Below are 17,219 nucleotides of genomic sequence, written 5' to 3' on the forward strand. Positions count from 1 at the left end.
TTTAAATCCACTGTTGTCATAAATTGACCCTCTTGGACCAAAGGAAGAATGGAATGAATAGTTTCCATCTTGAAGGATGGCACTCTGAAAAATTTGTTTAGACTCTAGAGAACTAAGATTGGTCTGAAGGTTCCCTCCTTTTTGGGAACCACAAACAGATCGGAATACAACCCCAGACCCCGTTTCTGTATCGGAAAAGGAACTATCACTCCCAGGTCGGAGAGGTCCTGAACACAGTGTAAGGACGTCTCTCTCTTTGTCTGGTCTACAGATAATCTTGAAAGCAGAAACCTGCCCCTGGGAGGAAATGTCTTGAACTTTAGTTTGTATTCCTGGGACACGATGTCCACCGCCCAGGGATTCTGAACATCTCGAACCCAAGGCTGAGAGAAGAAGGAAAGTTTGCCCCCCACAAGATCCGGTCTCGGATCGGGGGCAGGCCCTTCATGCTGTTTTTTATTCAATAGCAGGCTTCTTGGATTGTTTTCCCTTGTTCCGAGACTGATTGGGCTGCTTCTGCTTGGAAGAGCGAGTGGAAGGATTTCCCTTTTGTTTATTTATCTTATGCTGAGGGAGGAAATGTCCCTTTCCTCCCGTAATGTCAGAAATTATTTCCGTAAAACCTGGTCCAAACAAGGTCTTTAACTTGTAAGGAATCGCCAAAAGTTTAGACTTAGATGACACATCCGCAGACCAAGATTTTAACCATAAAGCTCTGTGGGCCAGAACGGCAAAACCAGAAATCTTAGCTCCCATCTTAATAACCTGAAGGGAAGCATCCGTGATAAAGGAGTTGGCCAACTTAAGGGCCTTTACCCTATCCTGGATTTCATTGAGGGGAGTGTCTGTCCGAATAGAATCAGACAATGCATCAAACCAGTATGCTGCCATGCTAGTGACAGTAGCAATTCAAACCGCGGGTTGCCATTGTAAACCCTGGTGTACATACATTTTCATGAGTAACCCCTCTAACTTGTTATCCATAGGATCCTTAAAAGAACAACTATCCTCTATGGGAATATTAGTTCTCTTGGCTAGAGTGGAAATTGCCCCTTCCACTTTGGGTACCGTCTGCCAAGACTCCTTAATGGAATCTGCTATAAGAAACATCTTTTTAAATATGGGGGATGGAGAAAAAGGGATACCCGATCTCTCCCATTCCTTAGCAATAATCTCTATAGCTCGATCTGGTACAGGAACAACTTCCACCACGGAAGGAACATCAAAATATTTGTTTAGCTTACTGGATTTTTAGGATTGACAACGACCATGGTGTCGCTGTCGTCCAGTGTAGCTAAAACCTCTTTGAGTAACAGACGGAGGAGTTCTAGCTTAAACCTGAAGGATACAAATTCAGTATCAGCAGGAGGAATTACACTGTCAGAATCAGAGATTTCACCCTCAGATGCTACCGAAGTATCCTCCTCCTCAGGCTACTGAGAGGAGGCTTCTGAGAGGGGGCATTTGAAATAGCAACAACTGTGTCCATAACCTCACTTATTGATTATTTACTTTTCCTCTTGCGCTTTCCCTGCAGCATGGGAAAAGCAGACAACGCATCAGATACCGCAGAGGACATGAGGCTAGCGATGTCTTGCAACGTAACTTCAGGCGGAGTTAGAGAGGAAGCGCAGGGCATTGCATGTGTGGGTGATAAAATTTGGGACACTTGAGGAGAAAGCTGCGGCATATATTGAACATTGTCACTAGACTCCTGAACAGCATCCGCCTTAGACAATGTTGGCTCAGAAAAAAAAGTCTATCCCTGTAATTTAAAGTTCTCTCGATACATGAAGAACAGAAAGGGATAGGTGGTTCAAAATTCGAATCAAAACATAAAGAACAAGTAACATTTTGCAGGGCCTCTTGGTCCATTCCGGCTCACAATGAAACAAATTATCAATAAAAAAAACCTTAAATTTTAGATAAAAATTAAAACACAAAAAAACGTTACTGTCTGTTTAAATTTTAAAATGTAACTTTTTTATTTTTTTGCAGTAAGGAAATAGCATTACACAAGCACTACTGACCACCTCTACACCTCAGCTTAGCTTAGCTTTGCTGAGGTGCCTACCTGCCCTGCTGACACCGGATAGTATTCCCAGTAGAAGATCCGGAACTCGACTTGCAGCACAATGAAAAGCTGTCCGGTCCTAATAACGCAGCATTAAGCCTTTATTATTGGCTTTCCTGACTGAGACTGCTATCGGACACGACCTATGTCAAGCCCTGGGGACACAGGAAGTGAAGGGGAAACAGCAAATTGCCGCCTCAGTCAGCCCCGCCCATCATGGGCGTCTAAAAAATGAACCTCCCGGTCGGCATATCTTAAAGTCAAGCCACCGGGAGAAGTGAACACCACATTAAAAATTAGTTTTATTTAACCTCCTCAGCCCCTGCCATAATGATACTGCCTTCTATATATGTTCCCCCAAGCATATAGGAGAAATTTGTGTGTCCCAGTATTTAGTGAATAAAGTAAAGTCAGCACTTACCTCATAAATCTGCCAGGCAGCAAGGCAGCTCACTACGTTTGAGAAGTCTTCTTTCTCACATGGACCTGTGGAAAAAGAGATAAAGACTGAGTAATCATACTCAGGCTTTCAGTATTAAGGCAGCATTAACAACATGGGAGGCGCAGTGAGAATTATGTCCCACAAGTTCCCATTGCTTGAAAGCCACCACTGCTCTACTGAAGAGACTTATATAGACTACGGCTACACCCTAGGACAAAGCAGCACAATCTTGCACTGCTTAAAAAAATATAAAATCTTGCTTTAAGAATCTTTTCTAACGCCTAACTTTACCACTTCATTGCTCTAACATAGGCAAAGAGAATGACTGGGGTTGGAGGGAAGGGAGGTGATATTTAACAGCTTTTCTGTGGTGCTCTTTGCCGCCTCCTGCTGGGCAGGAGTGATATTCCCAATAGTAATCAGATGATCAGTGGACTCATCGTGTCATTAGAAAGAAAAAAAACCTTACAATCGTTCTTAACCTGTTTGTTTCGAACGCGTTCAATCTTTAAACAATTAGCAAAACGTGGCTATCTTCCTATGACACTGCTACCATTGCTCTCACACATGGTGGTGGTCTCTACTTTACCCATACCAGCTGAGAGATGTCTTTTGTTAGGTTACTTAATAGCAGCACTTACATTTTTCAGGATTATTGAAAATTATCCCTTATTACTTAGCCTATGACTTCACTTTGTTTAAGGGAATGAGGTGCTGTGTGTCTTAAAACAAAACGTATTTGAGTGATCCAAAGATCCCTACAGAGGAATACATATATTTTTAGCCCTCTTAACCTGTTAATATTTACAGCTGAGAGACATGGTGGCGGTGTGGGGATCTTGCTTTACCCCTTGTGCACCTATCAGCACCTATCAGCACCTGCCTCCGCGCCCATCTCTCACCTTCTACACCTTCAAAGTTCAATGCATTCGCCTGTTCTCCCCTCTCTTTCTCAGAGTGGCAGTCATCTATCACCTTCCTGAACCAACCTCCCAATTCCTTGACAACTTTGCCGCATGGCTTCCTCACTTTATCTCTCCAAATATACCCACCCTAATACTCAGGGACTTCAATATCCCCATTTATTAACCTATCTGCCCCTGCTGTCTCTAAACTTCTTTCACTCACTTCCTCCTTCGGTCTCTCACAATCCTCCCTATTCACACTATTGACCTGGAATTTTCCTACCTCTATATCCAACTACACCTATTGCCCCTTTCCCATTCAGATCACCACCTGCTCACCTATAATCTTAATGTAACCGCTATAACCACTTCTACATGTTGGCCCCCCCCCCCCACCTGTAGAAATCTGCACACTGTTTAACTGCTCCAATTTTCCAAATGTATTCAACATCTCCTGCCGCACAGGTTCACTATAACCTGCCCTGATCTTGCTACTGCCCACTATAACAATACTCTATCCTCTGCACTAGACACTCTTACTCCTCCCCAACTGCTTAAAAAGTCCATGTGCTACTTGCAAAAATGCTCTTGCACTGCTTAGCGTGCCTTAAGGAAATCTTGCTCTGAACCCGATTTCATCAACTTTAAGTTCAATGTTCACTCATACACATCTGCCCTTCACTTAGACAAGCAAGCAAACATACTTTTTTTTCTCTTATACCTACTCTTTCTTCAAACCATAAACAAACCATAAACAACTCTTCTCTACTTTCATTTCTACCCACCTGCACCACCACCTGCTCAAGACTTAGCAGATCACTTCTTAAGCAAAACGCATGCTATCCGAAGCAACATCCCGACACCAGCCTGCAATGTTCCATCTCCACCCCTGGTCACCCGCTCTGCCTCTCTCTGCTTTCCACCCAACCACAGAGAATGACGTTAATTCCCAACTGTCTTCTTCACACATCACTACCTGCCCGCTTGACCCTATTCTTTCAGATCTAATACCTTCTCTGTCTTCCACCCTCCCTGCTGCTCTTACTCACATGTTCAACCCATCCCGTTCTACCGGTTCATTCCACAGTGATCACCTGGTTATACAGACAAAATTCATATATGTGTTTAAGAGAGGAACTAGTCTACTAGAAAAACAGAATTTATGCTTACCTGATAAATTACTTTCTCCAACGGTGTGTCCAGTCCACGGCGTCATCCATTACTTGTGGGAAATATTCTCCCCCACAGGGAAATGCAAGGAGAGCACACAGCAAGAGCTGTCCATATAGCTCCCCCTCTGGCTCCGCCCCCCAGTCATTCGACCAACGGTTAGGAGAAAAAGGAGAAACTATAGGGTGCCGTGGTGACTGTAGTGTATAAAGAAAAAATTTTTCAACCTGATTAGGAAAACCAGGGCGGGCCGTGGACCGGACACACCGTTGGAGAAAGTAATTTATCAGGTAAGCATAAATTCTGTTTTCTCCAACATTGGTGTGTCCGGTCCACGGCGTCATCCATTACTTGTGGGAACCAATACCAAAGCTTTAGGACACGGATGAAGGGAGGGAGCAAATCAGGTTACCTAAATGGAAGGCACCACGGCTTGCAAAACCTTTCTCCCAAAAATAGCCTCCGAAGAAGCATAAGTATCAAATTTGTAGAATTTGGCAAAAGTGTGCAGAGAAGACCAAGTCGCTGCCTTACATATCTGATCAACAGAAGCTTCATTCTTGTAGGCCCATGTGGAAGCCACAGCCCTAGTAGAGTGAGCTGTGATTCGTTCAGGAGGCTGCCGTCCGGCAGTCTCATAAGCCAATCGGATAATGCTTTTCAGCCAGAAAGAAAGAGAGGTAGCAGTAGTTTTTTGACCTCTCCTCTTACCAGAGTAAACGACAAACAAAGATAAGTTTTGTGTAAAATCTTTTGTTGCTTCTAAATAGAACTTTAAAGCATGAACTACATCTAAATTGTGTAACAAACTATTTCCTGGTTAATATTCTTGTTGGAAACAACTTTTGGAAGAAAACCAGGCTTAGTACGCAAAACAACCTTATCTGAATGGAAAACCAGATAGGGTGGATTACACTGCAAAGCAGATAATTCAGAAACTCTTCTAGCAGAAGAAATAGCAACCAAAAACAGAACTTTCCAAGATAGTAACTTAATATCTATGGAATGTAAAGGTTCAAACGGAACCCCTTGAAGAACTGAAAGAACTAAATTTAAACTCCAAGGAGGAGTCATGGGTCTGTAAACAGGTTTGATTCTGACCAAAGCCTGAAAAAAAGCTTGTACATCTGGCACAGCTGCCAGTCGTTTGTGTAACAAGACAGATAAAGCAGAAATCTGTCCCTTTAGAGAACTCGCTGACAACCCTTTATCCAAACCTTCTTGGAGAAAGGAGAGAATCTTTGGAATTTTAATCTTACTCCAGGAGAATCCCTTGGATTCACACCAACAGATATATTTTTTCCATATTTTATGGTAAATCTTTCTAGTCCCAGGTTTTCTGGCTTGGACCAGAGTATCTATCACAGAATTTGAAAACCCACGCTTGGATAAAATCAAGCGTTCAATTTCCAAGCAGTCAGCTGCAGAGAAACTAGATTTGGATGTTCGAATGGACCTTGTACTAGAAGATCCTGTCTCAAAGGTAGCTTCCATGGTGGAACCGATGACATATTCACCAGGTCTGCATACCAAGTCCTGCGTGGCCACGCAGGAGCTATCAGAATCACCGAGGCCTTCTCCTGTTTGATCCTGGCTATGAGCATGGGAAGGAGAGGAAACGGTGGAAACACATACGCTAGGTTGAACGACCAAGGCGCCACTAATGCATCCACTAGAGTCGCCTTGGGATCCCTGGATCTGGACCCGTAACAAGGAATCTTGAAGTTCTGACGGGACGCCATCAGATCCATGTCTGGAATGCCCCATAATTGGGTTAACTGGGCAAAGACCTCCGGGCGGAGTTCCCACTCCCCCGGATGGAAAGTCTGACGACTCAAATAGTCCGCCTCCCAGTTGTCTACTCCTGGGATGTGAATTGCAGATAGATGGCAGGAGTGATCCTCCGCCCATTTGATGATCTTGGACACCTCGCTCATCGCCAAGGAACTCTTTGTTCCCCCCTGATGATTGATGTACGCAACAGTCGTTATGTTGTCCGACTGAAACCTTATGAACCTGGCTTCCGCTAGTTGAGGCCAAGCCAGGAGCGCATTGAATATTGCTCTTTGTTCCAAAATGTTTATCGGGAGAAGAGACTCTTCTCGAGACCATAGACCCTGAGCTTTCAGAGAGTCCCAGACCGCGCCCCAACCCAAGAGGCTGGCGTCAGTCGTGACAATGACCCACTCCGGTCTGCGGAAACTCATTCCCTGAGATAGGTGATCCTGGGTCAACCACCAGAGAAGTGAGTCCCTGGTTACCTGGTCTACTTGAATTTGGGGACACAAGTCTGTATAGTCCCCATTCCACTGATTGAGCATGCACAGCTGTAATGGTCTTAGATGAATTCGAGCAAAAGGAACCACGTCCATTGCTGCAACCATTAGTCCTATTACTTCCATGCACTGAGCTATGGAGGGTTGAGGAATAGAATGAAGAACTCGACAAGCGTTTAGAAGCTTTAACTTTTTGACTTCTGTCAGGAAGATCTTCCTTAGGGGTCAACCATCCACAGAAATAAGCCTTCTGGAGTCACTTTCTGAGCCACAGGACCCTCTCACATGAGACTGCATGCACTGCCTTGAAAATCAACTGCACAGCTGAAGTGCCAAAATGAGGCCTCCTCCCTCAGTACACTAGAGTGAAGGGGCCTTCCTGACTAGATTTAGGTGTCTAAAACAAGCCAGATCAATAAAAAACGTCCCCAAGTGTATATGAGCTCATAAAACATTTCATATGCCATGATATTGCAATAAAAACCAATCGATTTGGCCCCTAACAGTGTCTACCAGCATAAAATTCAAAAAGGGGAAGCCTGTTATCTTTTTTGCTGAGGTGAAAGAAAAATGGCTTACCGTTTTCCCTGAGGGGAAAAATGACTGTCATCTAGCATTAGCCTGTGTTGTTAGAAGGAGACTAGTCATACCTGAAGCAGATGAGTCTGCAAGCTGTTACCCCCAACTGAAGTTCTCTAGTTTCAACAGTCCTGTGTGGTAACAGTAATGGATTTTAGTTACTTGTGCTAAAATCATAGCCCTCTTAAACAGAAATCTTCATCACTTTTCTGTTGTAGAGTAAATAGTACAAGCCAGCACTATTTTAAAATAACAAACTCTTGATAGAAGAAATAAAAAACTACAACTACACCACAAACTCCTCGCCATCCCCGTGGAGATGCTACTTGTTCAGAGCAGCAAGGAGAATGACTGGGGGGGGGGGGCGGAGCCAGAGGGGGAGCTATATGGACAGCTTTTGCTGTGTGCTCTCCTTGCCTTTCCCTGTGGGGGAGAATATTTCCCACAAGTAATGGATGACGCCGTGGACCGGACACACCAATGTTGGAGAAATAAACTTTTTTTAAAGGTCTCTAGAAATAATAAGATTTTTTTTATTGAGCATATAATGTCCTCTTACCAAGCAAATCCCCATGTTTTTTTTTTTTTAAACATCTGTTTGTGGTACCTTTTCAAGATTCTCTTTCAAATGAGAGGTCTTGGAGGACTGTGGCTAGTAAGGGAGCTGAGATTGAGGAGTTTGAACAGTTTCCTTACCTGCATGTCATATTGTAGCCCCACCCCCTTTGTTCATGGTGACATCACCAGCACTCCCATGTTGCTCTGGGAGTGCCGCCCACTACCAATGATAGGGTTGTCATGAGCTCACAGGCAGCAACCTGCATGATGACCTGTTCTCGTCATGAGCTGCAAAAGGGTTAAATAATTTACTTCTATTATACAATTTGCTTCATTGTCTTGGTACCATTTCTTGAAGGAGTAGAAATGCACTACTGGAAGCTAGATTAACACATCAAGTGATCAAATGACAAAAGGTATACAAGTATATGTGCTGCTCCTGAGCATACCTAGGCTTGCTTAAAAAATAAAAATTAAATACAAGGAGGAAGCAAATTAGATTACAGAACTAAATTGGTAAGTTGTTTAAAATCATATGTCCTGTCTAAACCATGCAAGAAAATATTTGATTTCATGTCCCTTTAAGCACTACTGCAATAAATGTATATGTATCATTTCATGTACTGATCTAATAAACTTACTCCGTTAGTATTTCCCTTCCTATTGATATCCTGTAATACTGCCTTGTCCAGTCCTAGCTTCAAGCTTGCCTTATCAAACATCTCCCTCTCATAAGAGTTTCTGGTAATGAGGCGATAAACTTTGACAGCTTTGCTTTGTCCTATTCGATGGCAGCGAGCTTGGGCCTAAAATAAAAGATGAAAAAAAAATTAGTACTACAAAATTTAAAACTATTACAGAACTTAGTAAGCTTTTAATAGAAATGGTAATTTATCATTTGGTATATACACATAGTTCAATATGGCATAGAAACCCATACCTTTAAATAAATTTTAATTGCAGCCCCATTTGAGGTTTTAAAAACTGCACAAAGTCAAAGATGCCGACAAGCATCCTATTTTTTATGAAGTGACTGTGGTTTGTCTTGCAGTATATAGAAAGTAAAGATGTGGTTTCAAACTTTGGATGTGCAATTACTTTTTTTTTTTTTTTTTTTTTAAATCTTTATTTAAGCTTAGCCATTCTATAAAGAAAATTACCATATTCTCAACATGGTCACTGTCACGCAGGACAGTCAAAGTATCTACAAACAAAAATATCTCTATTGATATATGAACAGATCAATCGAAACACCATAGAGAGAAACAAAAAAAGAATTTTGAGACTATAATTTGTCCGTGTCCAGTAACCCACATCAGGTAACATCATAATGGCTAATATTTTCCAAAAATATACACAACAAAAAAGACACAATAATACAAAAACAACTATAACACAGAAGAGGAGAAAAAAAAAAAAAAAAAAGGAAGAAAAGAGAACCGAACCCCCCCCCCCCCCCCCACAGAGTCGGGCATATTATAATATAATGGTCACCTTATCTAAGTTTTCATTATCCCCTCTTAATCTATATCACAAGCATTCCTAAGCCAGGTCTCCGGAAATACCTGCAGTAAGACCAGCTCAGCAAAACTTACCGAGGCCAGAAAGGGCAATAGGATCTGCTTCTGGAGGCTGGAAGTATAGGACTTTATTACCGGAGCCCAGCCTTCCAAGAATTTTCTAATTCTTTTTTTCGGATAGCTGTTGTAGATGAAGGGATTCAAAAATGATATGAGCAATTATGGATGTGCAATTACTCATCAGCAAATGTAATGGTGCTAAAGAAAGGTGCCAAAAACATCAAACTGATTTTGATTTTGTGAACGTATGAAGTGAAGACCAGGTAGCAGCTTTGCAGATCTGTTACACTGAAGCCTCATTCTTGAGGGCCCAGGACGTAGAAAACAAACAAGTGGAATAAGCAGTGATACGAGCCGGATGCACTGCCTTTAGGTACACCCTAAAAATCAGATTCCTTATCCAAGAAGATAAGGAAAAACATAATTTATGTAAGAACTTACCTGGTAAATTAATTTCTTTCATATTGGCAAGAGTCCATGAGCTAGTGACGTATGGGATATAAAATCCTACCAGGAGGGGCAAAGTTTACCAAAAAATGCCTATAAATACACCCCTCACCACACCCACAATTCAGTTTAACGAATAGTCAAGAAGTGGGGTGCTAAAGAAAGGAGTAAAAAGCATCAACAAAGGCATTTGGAAATAATTGTGCTTTATATAAAAAAAATTATAACCACCATAAAAAGGGGGTGGGCCTCATGGACTCTTGCCAATATGAAAGAAATGAATTTATCAGGTAAGCTCTTACATAAATTATGTTTTCTTTCATGTAATTGGCAAGAGTCCATGAGCTAGTGACGTATGGGATAGCAATAACCAAGATGCGGAACTCCACGCAAGAGTCACTAGAGAAGGAGGGATAAAAATAAAAACAGCCATTTTCCGCTGAAAAAATTAATCCACAACTCAAAATATAAGTTAATTCTTATAAAAAAGCAGAAAAATCAAACTGAAACAGCTGCCTGAAGAACTTTTCTACCAAAAACTGCTTCAAAAGAAGCAAATACATCAAAATGGTAGAATTTAGTAAATGTACGCAAAGAAGACCAAGTAGCAGCTTTGCAAATCTGATCAACTGAAGCTTCATTCTTAAAAGCCCAGGAAGTGGAAACTGATCTAGTAGAATGAGCTGTAATTCTCTGTGGTGAGGCTTGACCCGACTCCAAATAGGCTTGATGAATCAAAAGTTTTAAGCACGAGGCCAAGGAAACGGCAGAAGCCTTCTGAACTTTCATGGAACCAGAAAAGATAACAAATAGACTAGAAGTCTTCCTGAAATCTTTAGTAGCTTCAACATAATATTTCAAAGCTCTCACAACATCCAAAGAATGTAAAGATCTTTCCAAATAATTCTTAGGATTAGGACACAAGGAAGGAACAACAATTTCTCTATTAATGTTGTTCAAATTCACAACCTTAGGTAAGAATTTAAATGAAGTCCGCAAAACTGCCTTATCCTGATGAAAAATCAGAAAAGGAGATTCACAAGAGAGAGCGGATAATTCAGAAACTCTTCTAGCAGAAGAGATGGCCAAAAGAAACAACACTTTCCAAGAAAGTAGATTAATGTCCAAAGAATGCATAGGCTCAAACGGAGGAGCCTGTAAAGCTTTAAAAACTAAATTAAGACTCCAAGGAGGAGAGATTGATTTAATGACAGGCTTGATACGAACTAAAGCCTGCACAAAACAATGAATATCAGGAAGTTTAGCAATCTTTCTGTGAAATAAAACAGAAAGAGCAGAGATTTGTCCTTTCAAGGAACTTGCAGACAAACATTTTATCCAAACCATCCTGAAGAAACTGTAAAATTCTAGGAATTCTAAAAGAATGCCAAGAGAATTTATGAGAACACCATGAAATGTAAGTCTTCCAAACTCGATAATAAATCTTTCTAGAAACAGATTTACGAGCCTGCAACATAGTATTAATCACTGAGTCAGAGAAACCTCTATGACTAAGCACTAAGCGTTCAATTTCCATACCTTTAAATTTAATGATTTGAAATTCTGATGGAAAAACGGACCTTGAGATAGAAGGTCTGGCCTTAATGGAAGTGGCCATGGTTGGCAACTGGACATCCGAACAAGATCCGCATACCAAAACCTGTGAGGCCATGCTGGAGCCACCAGCAGCACAAACAATTGCTCCATGATGATTTTGGAGATCACTCTTGGAAGAAAAACTAGAGGCGGGAAAATATAAGCAGGTTGATAACACCAAGGGAGTATCAATGCATCCACTGCTTCCGTCTGAGGATCCCTGGACCTGGACAGGTACCTGGGAAGTTTTTTGTTTAGATGAGATGCCATCAGATCTATTTATGGAAGCCCCCACATCTGAACAACTTGAGAAAACACATCTGGATGGAGAGACCATTCTCCTTGAAGTAAGGTCTGACGACTGAGATAACCCGCTTCCCAATTGTCTATACCTGGGATATGAACCGCAGAAATTAGACAGGAGCTGGATTCCGCCCAAACAAGTATCCGAGATACTTCTTTCATAGCTTGAGGACTGTGAGTCCCACCCTGATGATTGACATATGCCACAGTTGTGATATTGTCTGTCTGAAAACAAATGAACGGTTCTCTCTTCAACAGAGGCCAAAACTGATGAGCCCTGAGAATCGCACGGAGTTCCAAAATATTGATTGGTAATCTCGCCTCTTGAGATTTCCAAACCTCTTGTGCTGTCAGAGATCCCCAAACAGCTTCCCAACCTGAAAGACTCGCATCTGTTGTGATCACAGTCCAGGTTGGACGAACAAAAGAGGCCCCTAGAATTATATGATGGTGATCTAACCACCAAGTCAGAGAAAGTCGAACATTTGGATTTAAGGATATTAATTGTGATATCCTTGTATAATCCCTACACCATTGCTTCAGCATACAAAGCTGGAGAGGTCTCATATGAAAACGAGCAAAGGGGATCGCGTCCGATGCTGCAGTCATAAGACCTAAAACTTTCATGCACATAGCTACTGAAGGGAATGATTGAGACTGAAGGTTCCAACAGGCTGCAACCAATTTCAAACATCTCTTGTCTGTTAGAGACAAAGTCATGGACACTGAATCTATCTGGAAACCTAAAAAGGTTACCTTTGTCTGAGGAATCAAAGAACGTTTTGGTAAATTGATCCTCCAACCATGTTTTCAAAGAAACAACACTAGTTGATTCGTGTGAGATTCTGCAGAACGTAAAGACTGAGCGAGTACCAAGATATCGTCCAAATAAGGAAACACCGCAATACCCCGCTCTCTGATTACAGAGAGTAGGGCACCGAGAACCTTTGAAAAGATTCTTGGAGCTGTCGCTAGGCGAAAAGAGCAACAAATTGGTAAAGCTTCTCTAGAAAAGAGAATCTAAGGAACTGATAGTGACTATGAAGATATGCATCCTGTAAGTATATTGTGTACATATAATGCCCTTTCTGAACAAAAGGCAGAATAGTCCTTATAGTCACCATTTTGAAAGTTGGTACTCTTACATATTGATTCAAAATCTTTAGATCCAAAACTGGTCTGAATGAATTTTCTTTCTTTGGGACAATGAATAGATTTGAATAAAACCCCAGACCCTGTTCCTGAAACGGAACTGGCATGATTACCCCTGAAAACTCCAGGTCTGAAACACACTTCAGGAAAGCCTGAGCCTTTAATGGGGTTTGCTGGAACTATTCCGTACCCCTGAGAGACAATACTCCAATTCCAATGATTTTGGACCGAATTGATCCAAACATCTTTGAAAAATTTTAATCTGCCCCCCCTGGAATGAGGGCCGCACCTTCATGCGGACTGGCTTTGATCTCTTAAATGGCTTGGATTTATTCCAATTTGAAGAAGGCTTCCAATTGAAAACAGATTGCTTGGGGGAAGGATTAGGTTTCTGCTCCTTATTTTGTCGAAAGGAACGAAAACGGTTAGAAGGTTTAGATTTACCCTTAGGTCTTTTACCTGAGGCAAAAAACTCCCTTCCCCCCAGTTACAGTTGAAATTATTGATTCCAACTGAGAACCAAATAATTTATTACCTTGGAAAGAAAGAGATAGCAATCTGGACTTAGAAGTCATATCAGGATTCCAAGATTTGAGTCACAAAGCTCTTCTAGCTAAAATAGCTAAAGATATAGATTTAACATCAATTTTGAGGATATCAAAAATGGCATCACAAATGAAATTATTAGCATGTTGAATCAACTTAACAATGCTAGACAAATCATGACCCGATACTTTATGCGCTAAAGTTTCCAACCAAAAAGTTGAAGCAGCTGCAACATCAGCCAAAGAAATTGCAGGCCTAAGAAGATGACCTGAATATAAATAAGCTTTCCTAAGATAAGATTCAAGTTTCATATCTAAAGGATCTTTAAAAGAAGTACTATCTTCTGTAGGAATAGTAGTACATTTAGCAAGAGTAGAGATAGCCCCATCAACTTTGGGGATCTTTTCCCAAAACTCCAATCTAACTGCTGGCAAAAAATACAATTTTTTAAACCTTAAAGAAGGAATAAAAGAAGTACCAGGCCTATTCCATTCTTTAGAAATCATATCAGAAATTGCATCAGGAACTGGAAAAACCTCTGGAATAACCACAGGAGGTTTATAAACAGAATTTAAACGTTTAACAGTTTTAATATCAAAATGACTAGTTTCCTCCATATCTAATGTAATCAACACTTCTTTTAACAAAGAACAAATATACTCCATTACATAAATAAGAGGATTTGTCAGTGTCAATATCTGAGGCAGGATCTTCTGAATCAGATAGATCCTCATCAGAGAAGGATAATTCAGTATGTTGCCGGCCATTTGAAATTTCATCAACTTTATGAGAAGTTTTAAAAGACCTTTTACGTTTATTAGAAGGCGGAATGGAAGACAAAGCCTTCTGAATAGAATCAGAAATAAATTCTTAAAATTTACAGGTATATCTTGTGCATTAGATGTTGAGGGAACAGCAACAGGTAATGAACTACTACTGATGAATACATTCTCTGCATGTAAAACTTTATCATGACAACTATTACAAACCACAGCTGGAGGTATAACCTCCACAAGTTTACAACAAATGCACTTAGCTTTGGTAGAACTGTTATCAGGCAGCAGGGTTCCAACAGTGATTTCTGAGACAGGATCAGATTGAGACATCTTGCAAATGTAAGAGAAAAAAACATCTTCTCTTCATATCCCTCTGACATTCACTGTACTCTGAAAGGAATCGGGCTTCAAAATACTGAGAAGCGCATATCAACGTAGAAATCTTAGCACAAACTTACTTCACCACCTCCATAGGAGAATTGTGGGTGTGGTGAGGGGTGTATTTAAAGGCATTTTGAGGTTTGGGAAACTTTGCCCCTCCTGGTAGGATTGTATATCCCATACGTCACTAGCTCATGGACTCTTGCCAATTACATGAAAGAAAAGCAGTATCCTTCTGACCCTTGTGCTTACCAGAGAAAAAAAAACAAACAAACTTGATGATTGGCGAAGGTCCTTGGCAGCATGAAGTTAAAACTTTAAGGCCCTGACCACATCCAAATTGTGAAACAACCTCTTTTTAGAAGAACGGGACATAGCGACGGTACAACAATTTCCTGATTTATGTTGTCCGTCGACACCACCTTAGTTAGAAAACCTGATCTAATTCTTAACACAGCTTTATCCTGGTGAAATACAAAATAAGGCAGATCACACTGGTGAAACAAACGCTGTGTAGTCAGTACAGCAGCACGGGAGGAAGTGGCAGAGCGTGCAACAGTTTTGTCTCTCGGCAGGAAAAAGTTAACTTCCAAGAAGCCGCGAAACATAGTGTAGTGTCATCCCAACTAGGAAAAGAGCGAAATAGTGGTCTGAGCAGTCAGAAGAGCTCTCCGATATCATCCGCATACCGGAGCTATGACTGTGACATCCATAAGTCCCAGCTAATGTACTCATTACAAAAAGATTATATAATAAGTATGTCTGTCCGACTACATCTTAGGTACACAGACCTAAACAGCATACTCCAGGCACTAGCCATAAATCACTGGGGCAAGCGCATTCACAAGTTCAAAACTAAATAGAGTATTAAAAACAACCCTGGCAACTAGCCTGTAAGGTCCCAAAGGTAATGAGATAACACTAACTGCTGTTGCAGTTTCAAGTAATACAAACATAGGACCTGCAAGAGTGTGCAAGACACTGACAGGATAGGATCCATATGGGTGTACAGCACTGACTGTAGGAGGCAGCTAAGGAATTTCCCTGCCACACCATGTCTGTTTAGTCCTATACTCAGAATATGAGGTTTACAAGGACGGCTGTATTTCCCCTACCCTCTTTTCCACTGAGGGTCTGAAATTTAATGAAATATCTCTCTCTGCCTAACTCATAGACAAGGCAAAAAAACTACTGGGAGGGAAGTAGGAGGGCTAGTTGAATGCTCTGGTTGTGGTGTCTTTGCCTCCTCCTGGTGGCCAGGTGATGTATTCCCATATGTAAGAATGGATTTAGTGGACTTCTCATTACCATTAGTAAGAAAATCCCCCTACAACTCAGAGCTTGAATCACCCCACTATTCCAGAATATCTCATTTATACATATAACCAAGCAGAGGAGGAAAACTACAAACAACCGAGGTAAATGAAGTTTAAATAAGTCCTGCTGCCAACTGTCTAGAGTAACAAGGGCAGGACTTGTCAACTCTTTTCATCATGAAGAAATAAATTTTTTCAGGTAAGGATACATTATGAGAAATAGTGTGTGCGTAAGGGAGGGGGGACTAAACAGGTAAGGCAGATATATTACTTATTAGGGAATGCAACCCGCACTAAATTGTCTTGGAAGGCATACATATCAAATGGCAAAAATAGCAAAAGAACAAGACTAAATAGCCCACCTTTGAATGGTATTTGGCACAACTAAGGCCTCATAACAGAAGGCCTGACTTGTATGATAAATCTATAAAGGCTTAATCTAAAGAACCAAGACCTGCAGTAGTTCAGTGACCCTTGCAAGGTCCAGAAAATGGACAAACAAGGCTCAGAAGGTCATAATAGTATAATATACGGTTTAAGAAATCTAAAATCTCAAAATTGAGAAGTTGTTCCTAAGAGCATATAGGGATAGGCAGAAGGAAGGACCAATTCCCAAGATCAATAGTATACTTATAAAACTTTCCAAGAAAAGAAAACCGTTCTTTTGCAGGAACTTCTCCTGGAGAAGGAACCTGCAAGACAGAGCAGAAGTTCAGACATCCAAAGGTACAACCCATGCATGGGTTCAAATGGGTAGGTTTGTAGAACTGTAAAATCCAGAATATGACTCCAGGAGAAGTAATTGAATGTCTTTATAACAGGCTTTGTTTTAAAGAAACCTGCATTATAATATTAGGAGATTTTGTTAACTTCCTAAAAAAAGGACAACCAGAACATGTGTTCTACAAGAGAATTGAATAACCTCCAGATCAAAAGAATAACGGGCTTAATTCTTATTAGCACCTATATGAAAGTTTGAACATCAGGAATTTTCTCTTTCATACCCCATACCTAAGGTTTTTGCAAACCTTAATGAAGCAATGCCTGGTTTCAGCAACCTCTGTTGTACAAGACTAAGCGATTAATCTCCAGGCCGCCATACTTGTAATTTGAGATGC

The 17,219-nt window shown here is 41.0% G+C and overlaps 1 protein-coding gene across 3 annotated transcripts in view; it reads right to left on the reverse strand.

Moving 5' to 3' along the window:
- Window positions 1-17,219, reverse strand: part of CHD6 (chromodomain helicase DNA binding protein 6) — a 1,034,665-nt gene that overhangs the window by 376,921 nt on the left and 640,525 nt on the right. For all 3 annotated transcript variants that reach the window (XM_053712106.1, XM_053712055.1, XM_053712147.1), the window contains one exon: window positions 8,646-8,810. In XM_053712106.1, coding sequence (XP_053568081.1) covers window positions 8,646-8,810 — 165 coding nt within the window. The remainder of the gene's footprint in view (window positions 1-8,645; window positions 8,811-17,219) is intronic.

Source organism: Bombina bombina, chromosome 1 (assembly GCF_027579735.1).
Source record: "Bombina bombina isolate aBomBom1 chromosome 1, aBomBom1.pri, whole genome shotgun sequence".
Taxonomy (NCBI): Eukaryota; Metazoa; Chordata; class Amphibia; order Anura; family Bombinatoridae; genus Bombina; species Bombina bombina.